The following is a 20833-nucleotide window of genomic DNA, read 5'->3' on the forward strand; positions in this document are numbered from 1 at the left end:
TTCCTTTTCCTGTCATTGTCTTTTCATTCTAATCCTCCTGCTCTTATTCAGCTTCTTCCTCTGCTCAGTCTGACCATTTGCATTTTTATTTTCCAAACATTTCCAAATGCTTTATGAGTTCTTTTTTCCCACCCAGCTGTCCATTGAAGAACCCGCGGTATTGTTCTTCAGTCTGACTCAAATCTATTATTGATTTAACAGCAGAGTTTCAACTGCAGGTTTTAATCACAAGTTGTGCATTTATACACACACCGACCCACACAGTACACAGTACTGATGCTCTCTAGCCCCTTATACTGTAGTAACCTTGTCCCTTGTGACTAACATCATAACCCAAACCGTCACACACTCAACCTCACACAACGTTCACATTGAGGTTGTGACCATATTAGATTGGGCCCGAAGTGCTGAGCCAGATTTTAATTAAGAAACATGCATTATATTGTAGTGTGGTAGTGGTCAATACTATCGACCAGTTGGAGTTATTCAGTGAGGAGAGGCTGTGGATGAATCGTCCTCGAGATGTGTGTGTGTGTGTGTGTGTTGGTGTGCAACCTAAGAAGTGAAACGTGTTTTATGACTTTCTCTTGGCCAGAAGCTTTCTGATGGTAATTGTGCTGGTGTGTGTGTGTGTGTGTGTGTGTGTGTGTGTGTGTGTGTGTGTGTGTGTGTGTGTGTGTGTGTGTGTGTGTGTGTGTGTGTGTGAGAATAGGACATTCATCTGGACAAAGCAGGGAATGAACTGTCAGCTGTGGTGTTATTAGATCTTGAATGAAGGGGTAGTCTTTCTCTCTGTATTCAAATGGTACAATTTAAGGTTTGTGTCACCGTGTCCAAAGTCTATAAAGACTTTACGATTACAATGACCTCAACAAACAGGAGGACACAATCTACTGACACTAGGTTTTATAGCTAACAAACTATTACAGATTACATTTATTGTATTTATTATTATTATGATTATTAACTTAAGAAATGACAGTTTGACAAAATGAACGAATTATACGTAGTGCGTTGTTGACCTAGGATTATTATTAGTCTGTAATGAAATATGTACTCCCCATGTACCCCAGAGAAGCAAGTGGACAAAGTTGGGACAGAGGCTGGGAGAAGATTTGGTTCAACAAATATTAACGTGACCCACAAAAACTGTGCTGACCTGGCCTCCAAATACTCCAGGTTCTATATAGTCAGCATCTGGGGGCAAACGGAGGCCTGAAATGATAATGCATGTCCACAGCAACTGAGGCTATTAGGGTGAGACCACAAAATACCCCAAGGGAATGCATGCCCATAGCCCAGGGGTGGGCAATTCCAGGCCTCGAGGGCCTGGCAGGTTTTAGATCTCACCGTGGGTCAACACACCTGAATCACATGCTTAGTTCGTTACCAGGCCTCTGGAGAACTTCAGGACATGTTGAGGAGCTAATTTAGCCATTTAAATCAACTGTGTCGGTTCAAGGACACATCTAAAACCTGCAGGGACACCGGCCCTCGATGCCTGGAGTTGCCCACCCCTGCCATAGCCCAACAGCTCTGAGCTTTGTTGAGGGGGCTATGCAATAAATAAATGTTTTAACTACATTTTAGGGTAGAGCATGATGATTGATTCATGATAACAAGAGCTTGGTTTGCACCACACCTACATATAAACTGAATGGTAAAATTTGATGATACACAGAGATTTCAAAATCCACTGTATTAGGTACACAAGGTATTAGTTTTCATTAAGGTACATAAATCAGTATAGTTAAAATTCTAGTATCTAATCTGTCAAAGTGTCCCATTTCTGTCAGAAAAACACGTGACCCGCTCCTTAAACTCCTTAGCTTATTTTAATGTTGATGCCATCAATCTTTTAGTCAGTGCTGTGATGTGTGCTTAATGCTAGAATAAATCTTTGTCATTGATATATAATGTTACTACAAGATGACAAAAGTGTAGTTTTTAAAAAAAAAAACAATTGTTGATACAAGGATGAGATTTTTAAAGCATGGTGATCATCTCACTTTAAAAATAACCTCAGGTGTGCAGGTGTACTAAATCATGGATATCAATGTTTCCACTCTAATTAAGTGCAATATAGGCCATGACAGTGAAAGTTTTGGGTCTTTGAAAGTAAAGCAGCTAAATGCTAAAAAGCAAATTCAAACATTAATTCCTATATTACTATTACTTGGTGAGGGAAAAGGTGCAATGTTTTTAGCATTTATTTTTTACATTTTGTTTTAGTTTAAACTTATTAGCAGTAAAAAAAATAGTAATTATTCGCTAAGCCTTGTGTGTTTTAACATGTGATGTGAGAGTTCACCTTGTTATTCTGTTGTTTCTGACATCTAATAAGTCTGTGTAAAATTTTCGGAGGGCTTTTAAGAGTTAAGTATAAACCAGGCAGGTGGTTGTGTTGGTGAAGGTTATTGACAAGGGGTAGGAATTGTAATGTATCAGTGAAATGTGTCATTGTGTTGTACTGGTGTGTTTCCATAATTAGCTGTGGAATCTGTGTGATTCACCACAGGAATACTTGCAGGATTGTCCGCTATCTGCGTGGAATATTGATCGAAACATTAGCCTGTTGCCATGACCGTGAGCAGCCAGACAAAGTGTTCGCTCACTGAAGTCATTGTGCAAAAGAGCCTCCACTCTATGATTAACTGGAGATAAACATGGAACATACAGTGGCAGCATGCCTCTGTGTTTCATTTAATATATTCCCATACCATGTAGTCATTCTTTTAGATGAAGTAGCTACATTAATGTGTTGAGTGTTCTTATTTTCAGGCATCTCTCTTAATCTCCATATGTTGAGAGCAAATGTATCTTAGAAGGTTCTCAGTAAATTCCGTGTATTTATCTACTGTATAAGAAACTGCACCACATGCTGTATATTACAGCATGTGGTGCAGTAATATACAGCACCACATGCTGCTTGCTTTGCATCACACCTACATATAAACTGAATGGTAAAATTTGATGATACACAGAGATTTCAAAATCCACTGTATTAGTTACATAAGGTATTAGTTTTCATTAAGGTACATAAATCAGTATAGTTAAAATTCTAGTATCTAATCTGTCAGTTTATTTATTTAATATAAATTCTTTTATTAAATTCTTACTATTGAAAGGAAAATTGTTTTTTTCATAAGATGAACACTGACAAATTTTCTCTGTAGCTTTTAAGCTATTTACCTGAAGCAATGAGAAACTGACACAGGAGCTTAACTAATATAACATTATGTATTATAAAATAGCCAATTCATGATAACAAAAATTCCAATTAGCAAACACAAACATGTTTTTGAATTTTGGTTTTGAATTATAGGAAATATTACTGTGAAATAAAGTAGAAACATGGTAGTTTTGCATTTTGTAACCCTGCTTGCAGCGTAATAGAAAAACTTAATGTGCCTTATAATCCAGTGTCCCTTATAGTATGAGAAATACAGTACTGTTTGTTGCCTATTATTACCCAAAGATGAACATGTCAACACAATGTTATACAGCAATTAACACGGTTGATACAAGACAATTACTTAGTAACTAAGTGGTAATAACTTGTTATTCCCCTTCTTGTTTCCTCCTTATTAGCCCATTCTTACCACATTGTTACCAAACTATAATTTAAAGGGCTACCACAGTTTTGCACCAGGATGTAAAGTTGATTCAAATATGAATGAAAGTATTAAACATAGATTAAAATATAAATGGAAACATTTGAAAATGTATTTTTTAGATTTTCAAACTCACAATATTAGGTAAAATTGCTCTTAAGTGTTTCCCTGGATTTCCACAAACACTTCTACTATGATAAGCTTACATTGAGAGTATTTTCACTCCGTCTCTGTCTACTTCCCTCCTATTCTTCAGCCTGTAAAGCTCCACACTGTGCAGATTGACAGATCTATTAAAAGCGTTGTATGTAACCCTCAGTAGAGGTGCAAATGAATCCTGCACATGCATGTTAGGCTGTATTTTAATGGACTTTGTGTGTGAATATAGATAGAGGTGCACAATATATACATAAGCTCAAGCTCAACAACCACAAAAAACCAAACAGCTTCAAACAGTGGACATAGCCTTCATTTACTTTACCTCAAATGTGACATTTGTCACCACTCTAGACAATTACAGCTCATCTCAGATTCATTTAGGCAAAACATAACCATGCCATACGTTTAATCCTAAATAGACCCTTGCACTGTTTCTTTGCACAATGAAATATTTTAGCTACTATAATTCTAAAGCGCAGCTATAACAGTTTACTTCTGCTCCTGCTGTGCTCTTTCATCCCCCGCTGTTTACTGGGGATGGTACAGTTTCACAGATACTCCCACAAAGACAACAGCTTCAACTTAGAAGTCAGGTTTAATTCATGTGACGACTCATACCTCAGTGCTGCGGACGAGAACCGTGGCATCAAAGCAAATTGAGCAAATTTTGTGGGATGTTTGAGAAAAAGTGTCATGCCACTGTACTTGAAAAACCATCAGTCTGAAAAACCATCATGTGGGTGAGTAAATCCTCAATGTGAGCTTATCTAAGGCAACATTATGACAAGTACCATGATGAAATAAAATCGACTGAGACTACCAGTGGATTCTGTCCTCTAGGTTTCTCAAATACTGTCGTTTTGCCAAAGATTGTTATAGGAGCACTGAGACACTGGTGTTTATTTCAGCCCTGCTTCACAGTCCAGCCCTGTATATGTCACAGAGTATACCATACACGTGCAAGTTTCTCTTAAAGTGCTAAAATGCATGCACGTAATCCTCGATTCCTTTAGCATCTCCAAGGTGGTCAAATGAAAGAACACTGTAGGACCTATTACAAGGTGGTGGGGCTTCTGCTCTTGTGAGTCTGCATTAATTCTGGTAAGATGCCCTTGAACAAGGCACTTGTCATCCAAACACTTAAGCTGCTGCCACTAGCATAGGCCTGTGACTGCTGGCACTGGACAGCTTCCAGGTTATGTACTCAGGATTGAGTGTGGTTCAAGACAGTCACGGAGTACTGCATGGGTGTTCACCTAAACTATCTCTTGGATTAAAATACATTTTCATAACAAATACAGATCGATGAGGTACTTTTACTGTGCTGAAAAGAGAAATGTCGAGAAATGTTTGGCAGTGTTGCGGCAGATGATGTGGTGAATCACACGTGGAGTTTTCTCTGTGAAACGGCGGTAACACCTGGTCAGTAGTGTTTGGAGATAGGTAGCATGAATATTTTATGCTGACAGCTGGTCAGTGTGCATGAGAGTGTGTCCCCTATGTGTGCGCGTTTTTCAGTGTGACTAAGTTCATATTCAGTTGCCAGTTTCATGCTTTCACTGAGGTACTCTCGACTGAGTACAGAACATAGGCTCATTTTTAAAGGTTAGTATATGTATGCATGTGTGTATACATATATATTATTTATATTACTATTGCTGTGTTCTACATGTGAAGTACTCTGTGTAATTCAGGCAGTTTGAACCTTGCAAATCAACAGGATAACAACATTAAATGTATTAATGAATTTATTCAGCCTCATCTGTCTAGTTCCTATTAACTGTTTTCATTAATTAGGAGATAGCGGGAGAAAAACAAACAGAGATGTGCGATAGTGAGAAAGGCAGAGCCATGAAGACCTCACAGACTTCCTCCTCTATGCTGTTTTAGCTCACTGATTAGATCTTGACCCTCCCACCTCCTCTTGTCTTCTCTGTCTGTGTCTCCAGGCTAGTTAGTTACAAATTAGAGTCACAGTGAACTTCCACTTGACTCCTGTACTCAAAAGTAGAGCTTCATTGTATGTTCTTCGTGCATCTGTCCCAGCCACATTTTGATGGATTTTGCACTGGCATGCCATTCTAATGACTTCATTGTTTAACCCTCTATGCTCCCTCCCCAGCTGTGAATCTTCTTATTTAGATCTTTAATCTAAATTAATTTTTTAGCCCTGGCTCCTATTCTTTTTATTCCTTTAGGACTAACAGATGCCTCTGCGTTCACCGTGCTGACTTGTAAATGATTAAAGATATTGATTGATGGTTCACCAGAAAGTATGGGGGGGTTACATATTCACCAATTCATTCTCTTAATTGCCAAAATGGTTTTCTTGCTCATATTTAACTGTCTGCTATAGTTTGGTTATTTGAGTAAACACAGTTTATCTATTTTTTACCACCTGCAACATCTGTATTCATTTGGGCAACATCAAATGAGTCTCCCTATCTGCATTACAGCATCTGTTCAGCTGTTTGACACCTCTGGCCCTGTTAAAGATGAATCCAATTGTTTTCACTGCGATCATATTGTGTCGTAGAGACACAATACTGACAGAGATCAGCCTCTTAAATAGACAGACCTGACCTTCAGGCTAATGACTGTTGCAAGAGGAGCTGAGACCTCCATGTGTGTGAGTGGAGGTTTGAAGTGTCTACAGAGAAATAAGAGTGGTAGCAACAGAAAGAGAAAGTGAAATGTGATTGAGGAAATCAGAATCCTTGAGGAGAGCTGTGCTTCTCAAAGTGGAGATAAGAGGTTACAGTTATAGTCTGCAGTGTGCTTGTTTTTCTCGGAAAACATCATTCACAGTCTTGTAAATAAGTCTGTGGCATTTACAGTACTTTTATATGTTTTTAATTCACCAGACCTTAACAACAGGTCACTAGGTTATGTTATTCTTCTTAATAAACATATTATGATTCATTTTTTGCACTGGTAAACAACATATTCTGTTATTAGGCAAAATGTTCTGTATATAAATGTGTGTATTTGTAATATAACGAAGGGCACAGGCCGAAACGTGTTGTTCCAGTAATAAAGCTGTTCTTTATACTATTCTTTAAGTTTTATTGGCGCTTCAGCCTCAGGAGAAACAGTTCTTGCAGACATATTTGCACCAAGAGCTAACAAAGATTAGACTGAAAGCAATTCTTCTATCATATGAAGGTCAAATGTGCTGTGCTATTGAAAATGCTTGAGAACAGGAAAGCTCTCTTGCAATTTATATCATGTAATAAGTATGCTCTTCCATTTAAATCTTGATTCATGTTTCTGTGATGTATGCATAAGAAGCTACAATGCAGAGAAGCCCCCCGCCCCCCTCCCATTTTTCCTCCTGTGTGAGTGTGCAGAGTCAGCATTGTTGGAGATTGTCAGGGCTCATTTTCCTCCTTTCAAAAAAAAAAATACATTTTCAGCTATTTATTCTTTTGATAACTTCTGTGGGTCTGGGAAATGGTCTGAGCTAAGCAGCACACCACATGCAAGCTGACTGGTAGAAATTTGTGAACACAGACATGAGTCTGTTTTTCAAGTCTGCGGGCCTTCACGCCTACAGTAACCTTATAGTTAGTGTATTAATTAAGAAATACAGTAATTACAAGGTTGAATTCCTGCTGTTGATTGGATTTTAGCATTGTAGCATTTACTATATGAAGCACCTTGACACCAGTGTTGTTGTGGTTTGGCGCTATATAAAATGGATAATATCGAGTGCACATCTTTGGATTGTAAGACATTTCCTCCTGTTGCACTTCAAGAGGTTACCTTACTAAAAACCTCTGATAGATCTACGTCTACAACTGTTCATGCTTTACTATGTGAAACTAAAGCTCATGCACAAGTGCTCATGCACTCATGCACAAGGAAAAGCCTAGTTAGGTCGAGTACAAGGAGTAACAAGATGATGTGACACCTGCGAAGAGCTACATAAGAGTCAAATTTGATTACTGTTGACAGATGGAGGACAAAACTAGAGGTTAAAAAACAAACATAAGAAGTAGAATTAAATGAAATAAATATTCATAATAAAACAGGAAATGACTAAACAGAACCTGAAACCAGCGTAGCTCCAAGGTCTCTTAATGAAATGGGGACTTGAAATACAGCAGCATCATTACGATGCCCTTGATTTTCTCTCACTTAAGGATAGTTGGTTTGGAGCGGCACAAATGCAGTGTTAGTGTCCAGGGAGGAAGAGGTAGAGTCTGAATTAGAATGGGGCCAATATCATGCCAACCAACTTGCAGGCGACAAAGTTGTGAGCTCCTTTTGTAAGCCGAGCTTTTTTGTTGTGATTCTCTGTCACTGGTAGAGTTCTGTCTGAATGATTAGATGTGATTGGTTCAGAGCATGCTGATCACACCCTTTGTAATTTTGCATGTACAAAAACCAATGTACCCAGTGAGGTTTGTTTTGTACACCCCAGACTTAGTATCCATTGTAGTTTCCACTTGGTTTTTCTCTTCTGTGTTTAAAAAAAGGGCAGAGTTATCATCACTTTTGTGTAAATTGTTGAACAAAACCTGTAACTCCTGCACAATTAGCAAAGACATTGTTCCTCATCTGTTACGGCACAGATGCACGTGCAAAGGATTCACTGGTTTTAACCACATCGTGGAAGCTCAGATTCTGCTTTGCTGTGCTGTTGATTAAGCTTGACATGATGAGAGCTGAAGAGCTGCTGGGATTAAAAAAACTGCTGACTTCTTTCTCTCCACTGTTTGCTTTTTCCATCTCCTCCCTGTTCTTTCCATCCCTCCATTCTTCACTGCATCCCTCGTTCCTTCCAATGTCTCTTGTGATGTAGTGTTTAAAGCAGAGGGGTAGACAGGGAGACAGGATTAAAATCAGTCCCCCCTTCTCTTCCTCCTTATCCACTTCTCTTCTTCTTTCTCCCCCTCTGCATCTTCATCAGATGTAATTATGACAACACAACATAGGAGGACCGTGCACAGCAAAATTAGACTTTTAAATTTCTTTCCACTTTAGCTATTTGAGGAACGAGACCTACATTTTCAAACTGATCAGAAAGAGAACAGAAAAATGGGATAAAGATGAAAACAAGAGGAGGAAAGAAGAGAGAATTAAAGAAGAAAAACAGAGACAGAAGAAGCAGATGCTAGGTAGGAAAGCTAAAGAGAGAATATGTTAAGGAGGAACAGACGATGTCGGGGTGTAGCGATGTAGCTGTAACGGAACATGGGATCAGTAATGCTGTCAAGCTAGAAAATGCCAGACAGCAAAGCAGCACAGTGGGAGAAATTGCTTAGTTAGGGTATGTGAGTGATGCAGGCTTTTTTCTCTCTCCTGTCCCAATGTTTGCACATCCTACCCTTTAAATTCAAGGAGCCAACTTCCACTGTACCCCTTTGCAAAAAAATTAGAAAAGGGATGGGTGGGTAGGGGGGTGTTATTGAACAGCGGGTGGGGTAACACAGTACATCTGCGCATTGCATTGTGGGAAGAAAAGGGGATGGGAGAAATGCATGAAACGTGCAGAGATTTACTAGCTTTGCTCTGACTGCAGGGGAGCTAAAATAGCACTATTTATGGCAGCAAGGTAGCAGTGGTGAATGCAAAGCTACAGTTGGAAAGACAGGACAAGAGGAGACTGGCACAGCTGAGAGAGGAGCTGGGTTGTTTTCGCAGTCGGGAGAAATTAGAGAAGCAAGCAAGGTCCGGACACAAGGGAGTATCAGCTCTCATCTGGAGGAGGAAGAAAAGGAAGGAGGAGGACAGAAGAAGAGGAGGAGGAGGAGCAGGGTGATGCTTTATTTTTATTTTTAGATGGTGAGGAGTGTTGCATATTTGTTTCATTTGACTGTATCTCTTTGTACATCTGTTTGTATCTCCTTTGTGCTCATGCTGTATCTGTATGGTAGCATGTGCGCATACCTGTGTGTCTGTGTGGATTATGTTTTTTGGCACATGTGAGGGATGCAATTCTTTTCACTTCGGTTGCAGTTTCTACCGTGCTGTCATTAAGCATTGCAGTCAGTTTGTGGTTGATTTCTCTCCCTCTGGTTCTAATTGATAACTGCTATATTGTCTTTACATAAGACATCTATGGAAAGACTAATGAATCATATTTCATGTGCAAGTCGGGTGAATGAACACAGATTATGTGGTTTGGGTGGAAACTAGGAACTAGGAAACTAGGAAACACTAGTGTGTCATGTCTGAGTCATCAATAATATTCAGAGGAATCAATAGTAATCACCTTTGAAAGAAAATATGAATTAATTATAGTGATAGCTCAATGGTAACACTACATCATTAACGTTCTTGAGCCTTACTGACCCTTCCAGTGTTACACAAAGAATTGTTCAAACTGACAGATACCTGATTTACGTTTCAGTGGTAATGCCAAAGATGTGGTCAAGGAAATTACATTGAACCTATTTCCATTTAGTTGACTGACGTATTCACAATACAGTCACCATGCGAATATTTCACTCAGAACTAACTCTATAGTGCCAATGAAAGACTTCGACCAAACTGTTGCCAAAAACTATGTATGCATTATTGTTACAGAGACAAAGTAAAATGGTTTTTCAAATTGAAAAAGTGGATTTTAAGCATACTCATTAGTTTTTTTGTATTTTTTTTTTTTTTTTTGCCTGCAGGTCCAGGAATGGCTGTGTCTGAACTGTCAGATGCAGAGAGCTCTCGGCATTGATATGACCACGCCTCGTTCTAAGAGCCAACAGCAGATTCACTCTCCGTCCCACCAAGCCAAGCCGATTGTCCAGCCTCAGCAGCCTGCGCCTCAGCCAACACAGCCGACAGCAGCAGCGCAGCCAAAATCTTTGGCACAGAGTCAGCCCACCCAGCGGCAGCAGCAGCAGCAGCAGCAGCAACAGCAACCTCAGTCTCAGCCCTACAGCCAGACTCAGCCCTACTCCCAGTCGCAGCAGTATCCACAGTCTCAGCAGCAGTCATATGCTTCATCACAGCTAGGGTCCCAGACTCAGTCTTATACATCCCCTGGCTTACAGAGACATCCAGGCCCTGGTGGCTCCCAGTCTCATACAGGGCCTTCTCAGCAGGGCATGAGATCTGATCCATACTCCCAGACCGGTCCTGGAGCTCCAGGAACTATTAGAGGTCCCACAGGAGGCTTTAGCCAACCAGGGGGTCCTCGGATTCCTCACCCTGGTGCAGTACCCCTCCCTGGTTTGACCAAGGCACCTTCCCAACCAGATTTGGGTCGTGGTTCCCCAATGCACCAATCTATGGCACGCCACGACCAGACCAGAAGTGCTGGATCCTCCCCAGCCCACAGACCTCAGAGTCAGGCCCCTCCTGCCCAGGATGGCCTGACCAAACTGTTTGGCTTTGGGGCATCACTGCTTAATCAGGCTAGTACCTTGATCAATGTTGACCCGCTACCTACCGCCTCCACCCAGCCAAGCCCTGCACGAGGCAAGGTGGTGTTCAGTAATGCAACACCTGACAACAGGCAGCAACAACAAGGGACCACCAGTACTAAACCATTCACTATGGGGGGTCCTCATGCTCCAAGCCAAATGGGTGGTCCTAATGTTCAAAGTCAAATGGGAGGTCCTTATGCTCCAAGCCAAATGGGGGGTCCTCATGCACCGAGCCAAATGGGAGGTCTTCATGCACCAGGCCAAATGGGTGGTCCTATGGGTGGACCCCATATGCCAACCCAGAAGCAACAGCAGCAGACCGTGCCCCAACAACAAGAAATGCAGAAGCAGTCACCTGCTCATCAACAGAAAGGACAGCAAGGACAAAAAACACAACCACAAGGACAGCAACAGCAGAAAACACCTACTCATCAGCAGAAAGTGCAGCAGAAGCAGGAGCCTGTGGCAGCAGCACCTGTGGTTGCTCCAGAGCCTGTGAAACCCAAAGTGAACTGTCCTCTTTGTAAAACAGAGCTGAACATCAGTAGCTCCGACCCACCTAACTACAATACCTGCACGCAGTGTCACAGCCAAGTGTGTAACTTGTGCGGCTTCAACCCAACACCACATCTGGTGGAGGTAAGAGGAACGGAACACCTACAGACATCACACTGAACACATGTTATTGCAGACATACAAGAACAAAAACTCTACTAGTACAAACGCCGTCAAATTTACTTTTCACCAAACAATCAATAACATTCAACAAGCAGATAATGTTCTTCATTCCACTGTTGAACCTAATCCTCTTCACTGTGTGGATGCCGTTAGATGTGCAGCTCGTGTTTCAGTTTCTCTAAAAAATATATATTTTTCTTAAGCCTTATCCTTTATCATGATCTGTTTTTTCACTCAGGTTTTCATTTTACATTTTCGTTTTCTTTTTATGATATAACAAAGATGTTGTTTTGTTTTATTCCCGTTTCTTCATTTCCATCTTACTACACCTGCTACATTTGTATAAATTTAGATGTCCCTCCTGAATTCATTAATTGTTTTTATTTATGAGTTTTTCGTTACTTCTACTAGAGTTTTCCATATCTCGTTTTAATCCCTAACTTCCCCCTTTCCATTTTTATTTTTTGGATGTTCTGAATGTTTACACATACAGTTACATCCATAAGTATTTGGAGATGGGACTAAAGTGCAAATGCAATGGGTTTAACTACTTAGCAATGATACTGATTTTTATACATAGTCGTCTATTTTCTGACCATCACTAAGCAACATATCAACAACAATGCATTCATGCAAATGAACTGCATGCTCTGTGGTCAAATGTTTGTGCATGCTGGAGGTATTTCCCCTTTTTGTTGTGATCAGTGTTGGGGTTGTAACTCAGAAAAAGTAATGTATTACATATATTGCAAAGAACATTTTCTTAAAAGTAATGTAATAGATTACTTAATTACTCCCAGGAGAACGTTTTCTTTGTAAAATGACCTGAAGCACACTGTCTCATAATTACCATTTAACAATATAAACCAGAGTCTACAGCCCCACACACCAACACAAATCTCTAATGAGGACACATGTGTGATCTTTCTCTCAGTATTTACAGATAAACACAAAGCTGACAGCATAGAGCAAATATGAAAACCAGCACAAAGAGACTTTACAGTAGAATCGTCACAGTGATTCTACTGTAGAAACATGAAGAGGTAGAAACAGAGGCTACAGCCTGACTTCTTATCAGTTTGTTACCTGTTAAGTTCAGGGCTGGGGTCGGCATTTGCGCAGCTTTAACATCACTCTGGGTTCTTGGCTAGGTTAGCATTAGCATGCTGTCTGTGCAGATGTTTGCAAAGAGCTGAAGTTGTGTTAGCAGCACAATGCAGCTGTTTCTGTCCTGGGCACAGTTTAAAATGGCCAAAGGTAGAACATGAGGTCAGGAGTGTGGCCTGGCAACACGATAAAGAAAATTCGATCATGTTAAAACTTGCTGCTTACAAATAAATAAAATCTAACTCGGGTATACTGACCAAAGAAAACCATAAACTGTGTGTGCACAGCTTGTACTGACAGTATGTGCTCCTTTCACCTTTGTATTTGATCTAATTGAACGTGGTTTTGTTTCAGTTCATAAATTTACATTAAACAAAAATTTCGAAAATTATTCAGAAGTTCATTCTTTAGTTAATGTGTTATCTCGTTATCTAAATTAAGTACCACTTCTTTGCCTCTCTCCGCTGTCCCGCTGGGCTACAGTAGCCTGTATTTAACCCACTTTTCTCAATAAAGATTAGTAATCATACTAATTGTAACACAGAAACATCTACATGTACAGTAGTGAGATTCATAACAATATTCTGGAGTTTTTATGTATCATAATCCACTGTGACATCAGCACCCCTTGATCTCTCTTTCTTTTCTTCATGTCACCTTAGATGGACTGCCGTGCACATGTCGATGAATTAAAATGAATGAATGATGAAATAAAATAATATGTAGCAATCCAGTGAGCTACGCGTTGAAGACAAAACACAAGAGGAGAGAAAAGACTGTTCCTAGGAGACCCATAATCACAAAACATAGACATCCTTTTCTGTTTCGCTGTCTTTGTGTCTCCCAAAGTACCTCTGCTCATGGTATAAAGAAACAAGCGTAAAGGCCAACCGCCCTCTCACCTTCCCTTTTATCGATCCAGTGCAGGCTTAGAGTTGAAAAGAGGAGAGAAAGCAAGAGAAAAGAAAAGATGGCAAGTATTTCAGGAAGTTAGAAATAGAGGAAGAAGGAAAAGATAAGGAACAAATGTCGCAGAAGAATAATGTAAGAAATGGAAGGAGAAGGGGGGAGTGTAAGAGTTGAGAAGGTAAGTAATAAAGCAGAGAAGGAAGTCAGACTGAAAGGAAGGAAGGGACTGATGAAGGAAATGCATGAAAGAAAATAAGCAAGGATGCATGGAAGTCAGTGAGTCTGGCAGATTTACAGAGACTCATGGCATATTTACTTTGAGGCAGTTTAATGCCTCCAAGGTCTTTAGTACTTAACAGTACTGTGAAGTGCTTGCCTCATAATAGACCTAGATATAATACACAGGGCTATATATAAGTGCCTTTACTATAGTATGCAGGACGGTGATAAATACACACTAACACAATAACAAGAAGGAATGGGCCATATCATTGAAGATACCACGCTTATTCATAAGTGGACTTACTTGGACTTACTACCTGTAGATAGCAAGTAGATGTGTGTTTCTTTGCAATGTGGGTTAAGGCCTGCAGGTCCTAAAAAGTGCATAAAATGAGAAAAGAGAAGGTGGACACAGAGAGAAGGAGTAGAAAAGTGATATAACAACCATATAAAATCATTTCTTTAAGCCAATTAGAGTCAAAGATGATGGTGACAGCATATTCTACTAACTTCTCTCTACAAAAAGGCAAATTATGAGGAGAAAAGATGGGCATCATCATGAACATTAGTCATTATAAGCATACAGAAAAAAAGTAGAAATAGAAATGGACAAAAAGGTACATTATTAATGGAGAGAAATTCTTAGAAAATGTTTAAAAGGAACTCAAGGTGGAACTGAGATGGATGAAGAGACATTCATAGAAACAAAGGAGGAATAAAAAGGAAAATGAATAAAGTGGGACAAAGAACAGAGCAATGGTGCAAACAGTTAGAAAGAGAGCTTGACAGCAGCTGAGAGGAAACCAGACATGTAGACCTGAATCATGTACAGCTTTTAGTCCAGAGGGAAGACAGGCACTAGTGCACACGCACGCACACACACATGCAAAAACCAGTAATTAGAACAGTAGGACAAAGAAGAAGGTAATAAATCAAGCAAGTGAAGCAAAGAGGGATGAGGAGAGAAGCCAGCAAAGAAGTGATGATATCACAGATGAACTGCATGTACAGTCATTTCTATACCTGATAACGATTCCCATCAGCTCACTCCGGGCTGACTTTGCAGGTTTTTACAGTTTATCTTAACTCTTTGTGATTTACTGGATACATGTCTCTGACAAACAAGTCCTATATGTGTAAAACTTCTAGATTATATTGGAACAGCAAATGGAAATTTTGGGCTGTAACATAATTTTATTACATCACAGGTCATAAAAGTGTTACCACAGTTTAAAGCGATAAATCCGTGCTATAACAGCTTCAACTCTTCTGGAAAGGTTTTCCAAGGTTTAGGAGTATTTATGGGAACTTTTGACCATTCAGAAGCACATTTGTGAGGTCAGACACTGATGTTGGACGAGAGGGCTTGGCTCACAGTCTCCACTCTAGTTCATCCCAAAGGTGTTACGTTGGGTTGAGGTCAGGATCCTGTGCAGACCAGTCAAGTTCTTCCACACCAAACTCGCTCACCATGTCTTTATGAACCTCGCTTTGTGCAGCAGTGTGCAGTCATATTGGAACAGGAAGGGGCCATCCCCAAAGTGTTCACAGAAACTTGGGAGGATGACACTGTCCAAAACATCTTGGTATGCTGAAGCAGTAAGAGTTCCTTTCACTGGAAGTAAGGGGCCGAGCCCAGTTCTTGAAAAACAGTACTACACCATAATCCCCAATCCACCAAATCTGTATTGCGTTTGGTGATATAAGCCTTGGATGGACCTGCTCTGCCACTGAAACCCATTCCATGAAGATCTCTACACACTGTTCTTGAGCTACATGAATGCTACATGACGTTTGGAGGTCTGTAGTGATTGATTCTGCAGAAATTTGGTGACCTTTGTGCACTATGCACCTCAGCATCCACTGATGCCACTCTGTGATTTTACATGGTCTACCACTTCGTGCCTGAGCTGCTGTCGTTCCCAATCACTTCCACTTTCTTATAATACCACTAGAAGCTGACTGTGAAATATTTAGTAGTGAGGAAACCTTCACAACTGGACTTGTTGCACAGGTGGCATCCTATCACGTCACCACACTGGAATTCACTGAGCGCCGCAAAGCGACCCATTCTTTCACAAATGTTTGTTGAAGCAGTCTCCATGACTAGGTGCTTAATTTTATACACCTGTGGCCATGGAAGCAATTGGAACAACTGAATTCAATAATTTGCATTGGTGACAGAATATATATGACAGAATATATATTTTTATATATTTTATTTATTGTTTACTCTATTTAATTTGTAAAATATGTGTACACACACACACACACGTAGAAAATATTTAGTATACACATCCAGAAATGCATATACTATTATATATTGTACATATATTTATTAGTTTCAGATGTAGCCATTCTTGTATTTTGCACAACTCTGTTGCTTGTGAAGCTCGCACACAAGAATTTCACTCACATGTGCTGTACCAATGTACCTGCACATGTGATGTGACAATAAAAGTGATTTGATTTGATTTGATTTGAATACATTTGGCAATATAGTTTATTGGATCACAATGTGGAATGAGATCATAAAAACCTAAACAATGTTACAACCTCTTCAGATCAAAGTCCATAATCTGGAGATGAATGTAAAATGTCCTTTTGTCAAACAATAAATGTGTCTGCTTGAGTCATTTTTTGAACAAGCCACTAACAAAATAAAACTTTTTGCCTTTACTAAAAAAAATGAAAACTACTGACGTCACACTTCAGATGAGTTCAAGAAAGACAGGAACACTGTGGGATAGAGAAACATGGAGGTCGCGCTCGTTTGGCTTATTAATTATTCAAATAGGGTTTTTTTACATATATAAATAGCAAAAGAGATGAAAAATGTAAGGTGGAGGCAGTGTCTACTGAAAAAGAAAAGTAAGAAGTTACACGGCTTTTTCTTTCCTCCTTCTTTTCCTTGCATTTCTGCAAACTTCCTTCCTTCCAGCCCCCTTTTCCAAGATTCTCCGTTCCAAATCACTTGCTTCATCATGAAAAATACTAATCAGTAGCTTTGTCTCTAGTGGTGCAAACATTCTCCTCGTGGTGATACCTACTCACACACCCACACATGCACACACAAACGCACACACTGCTTATAGACCAGGTGTTAGTGAATGAGTGAATGAGGTTATTTCACTGTCCAGTCTGTCATTCAGACTTTTTCGGCTGTCACGACTGCCGTCGGAACAATTACTAGGATAACAACACCCCATCCACCTGACCGTGTGTCTGAATGTGTGTGTATGAGGTCACATTTGTGTTTGTGGGCATCTGCACATCTGAAGAGAACTGATTAGGGATTGTGACATTTAATCTGCTGCGTTGTGTTTGTGCACATGTGTTGTGCACGCAGTAACGCGTTACTGCCCATGTAATCTGATTACTTTTTTCAAGTAACGAGTAATGTAAGGGATTACTATTGCAAAACAGGTAATTAGATTACTGTTACTTTCCCGTAAGCACGCTGCATTACTAAAACCGTGATTTTTTTGCGAGAGTGTCTCATGACAATGACGTAAGCGTTCATGGCAACAGCTGTCTGCAGATCAACAAAGGATAATATATCGAGTGCAGGAGAGAGTATGAGCGTGCAGCGTTTAAAGCGTGGAAGTACTGACCTTACTTTAAGTTTGATTCCGTAAAAAGTGACAAAAACATTAGCGTCCGCTGTTCACTGCGTGGGAAGAAAACTTCTTTTTACAGTGAAAAAAACCCTTAACTTCCGAGCAAGCATCGAGTGCGCTACCACGTAATGGGAAATTCACAGACAAACTCGCAGATTCTTCCACTGACCGCTGCGGCACACCTGCACCAGAGCAAGCCTCCGCCTACCCCACTCCTGCTTTACAGGTGAAAATAGAGCAACAGGACCACTAGTCTTTGATTTTATTTATTTTCTGCTGTGTTTCACTTGCATTTATTTGAAAGACTGAGCGTAAACACAGAAAAAATATTTTATTTTATGTGCTGGAATGTGCAGAAAATAGGTTTAAATATTAAACAAATTTCTTCCAGTCAGAGAATGTTGCATATAATAAAATTTTTGCTTGATGCATAAAGTTAAAAGATTAAAACTAATAAAACAAGTTTTAAAAAGGGACTTTTCCATTTGATTACATTTTGTATGATGGATTATGTAGAAAAAGTAGAATTGGGCTGAAAGATCTATCGCTTTATTACCTATTCAGGTTGTAAATCGTGTTTTTAAAAAGTAACTAAGTAAGTAATTACATTTGAAAATAAATAAGCAGTAAAGTAACGGGATTACTTTTTGGGGGAAGTAATCAGTAATTAGTTACTGATTACTTTTTTCAAGTAACTTGACCAACACTGATTGTGAGTGCAGAGAAAGTATTCAAAATCACACACTTCGTCTGCCTGTGCGTGTCTGTCTGCGGTGACAGACACAGTGTATTGTGTGTTTGTTTGTGTGTACACTGTCATCATCAGAGTGCTTAATCTTGCAGATACTATGGCGATGTACGTTGTAAGCTTAGATGCTTAAGCTTGAGTCTCATGATAAAGTCAGACTGATTACTTCCACACAAAAGCCAACAAGAAAGAAGATGGTACTTTCTTATTCTCAAGTGGTCGCCACAGTGGATGGACAAACATGTTTTCATTTGGCATAGATTTGAACCAGATGCCTCACACAATGCACCTATTAATGCATATTAACAGATAAAAATTTGGTTAATTCTAAAAAAAGATGTCTTTTTTTCTTTGAATTATGTCCGCATTACTGTTCATGAAAATATGCATGGACCACTGTTAATCATTATGTTTTGGATGCATTGTCATGTATTTAGCAGTTATTAAACCTGTTTTAAACAACACATAAGCCACACATCCTTGTCTTAATGAGAAGAACATATACAATGTCTCTTTTTTAATTTTTAAGCTTATGAGAACCAAGCCGGCCCGAGGAGCACTACAGAATTTGATTGGGCATAAATAAAACTTGAAGCCTCATCTCTGTTGTTTTTACCTCTTGAAATATGAACTTCTCTAACAACCGATGAAGGCAAAATAAGACTCAAACGCACAACTCAGACAAAAAAATCACATTACAGTGTTTACTTAGATGCAGTGAGAGAGTGAACATGAGGATGACTCCAGGAGTGTATGAGACAAATTCACAGACGTAAATGCAGGCAGACTAAATACACTAGGAAAACTTGCTAGGAACCGAGAGATAACAAGACAAGATGATACTAAACAGGACACAATAGATGGTCACAGTAGGTGAAAGCACACAAGTGCAGGAAGCAAACACTCAAAAAATAAAATAAAAACATGAGTATACAAGCAAAAACATGATGTAGAGAGCAGGATGAGTTGTAATGACTTTTGTTGCTTTTTCTTGGTCAGCATACACTTACTTTGAGCACCGGTCTGGGTCTCCTGCTACTATCTTCATAGAACATGTTGCATTTACAGGTGCGTGGAGAAATCAGAGCTCATAGATGTGCCCAGAGAGGCAGTTTGTACTTTACTGTCAGATTTTTTCTATCGGTAAGCGGTCTGTATAGTGCTTTTCTACTCTACTTGAGTATTCAAAGCACTTTATGCAACATGTCTTATTCACCCATTCATACAAGCACATTAGTACTTTCTATTTAACATTCACACTCCAACAGAGAGCAACTTGGTGTAACAATATTTGGCATGCAACCAGGGATTGAACTACCAACCTTCCAATAAGGTGACTACCCACTGAGCAACAGCCACCCCAAACATCTTCACAAACTTGTCATATAATTACAGCACCCAACACTGATCTTGATTCTTGTTGCTGAGCAGAGTTACCACGAGCTTCCAAATAGCAAGTGACCGTCAATGATGACGTGAATAGCAGCCAGACTGAAAAAAATTAGAATTAAACATGAAAAGCAACTGACGTGTGCTTGTTACTTTACTATTGTGTGGAAAATAGGTCGCTTGCACAACATGCAACTAGACACTGACAGCTTAAAGTATGAAGTTGAAAAGCTGATTATTCTCTTGCTATTCTCATTAGGATCACACACTTAGTTTCTATTGAGGACTCATAGACTGCTGCTGCCGTGTAATCCATAATGTGTCGATGGTGTCTTTCTCAGGTTCTCACAGCTGGACAAATCACTGTGCTTAATGCACGCACCTCAATGACCAAAAGGTTAACGTGGATCATTTCTTAGTTGCTCATCTGTAGTTATGTGCATGCCCATGTGTGAGGAGTCCCCCACAGAGCTAAACCGGGCCATTGTTAAGGTTGCTGTCTGTACGGTTGCCCGGGTCATTAAGGTTACCGGAGTAGGATTATTTTTATTTTACATAACAGTGTTTCATTATGCTCATCTTTCTTCTTCTTCTTCTTCTTCTTAGTCTCCCTACCTTTTTTCTTTCCTCAAGCTGCTCCCTGTTATCTCCACTTATTGCCACCCCCACCCCTTCCTCTCTGGTCCACTGGTTAAAATAAATGGAGAATAACAATCTGTAAAATGATGAGCAGAGAGTAGACACCCAGGGAGGGGTGAGGTAATGGAGCGAGGGAACAGCACGACAAAAATTTAACAAAAGACAGAAGCTGCATAATGTCCCATTAATTGTTTGACATTTAGTCAACTCCAAACAAATAAATGCCATAAAGTAATGTGTTCTGCTGCAAGATGATGGCCACGTCCAATTTAGATTTGCACGCTCGGAAAAGGAAACTCGCAGACACAACAACACACAACAGCGCTAAATTGATTCTTGTGATCCTCGTCATCTACATAATCCACTGTGGCTCTG

At 39.8% G+C, this 20833-nt stretch overlaps 1 protein-coding gene across 1 annotated transcript in view; it reads left to right on the forward strand.

The window, feature by feature from the left end:
• The window catches only part of bsna (bassoon presynaptic cytomatrix protein a), a 128805-nt gene that overhangs the window by 31004 nt on the left and 76968 nt on the right, over window positions 1–20833 (forward strand). Inside the window, exon 2 of the mRNA XM_085393462.1 lies at window positions 10400–11785. Within this exon, the coding sequence (XP_085249588.1) occupies window positions 10400–11785 (1386 nt within the window). The remainder of the gene's footprint in view (window positions 1–10399; window positions 11786–20833) is intronic.

This window comes from Rhamphochromis longiceps, linkage group LG20 (genome assembly GCF_057381845.1).
Source record: "Rhamphochromis longiceps isolate RC_006_pf linkage group LG20, R_longiceps_female_GT1.1, whole genome shotgun sequence".
Taxonomy (NCBI): domain Eukaryota; kingdom Metazoa; phylum Chordata; class Actinopteri; order Cichliformes; family Cichlidae; genus Rhamphochromis; species Rhamphochromis longiceps.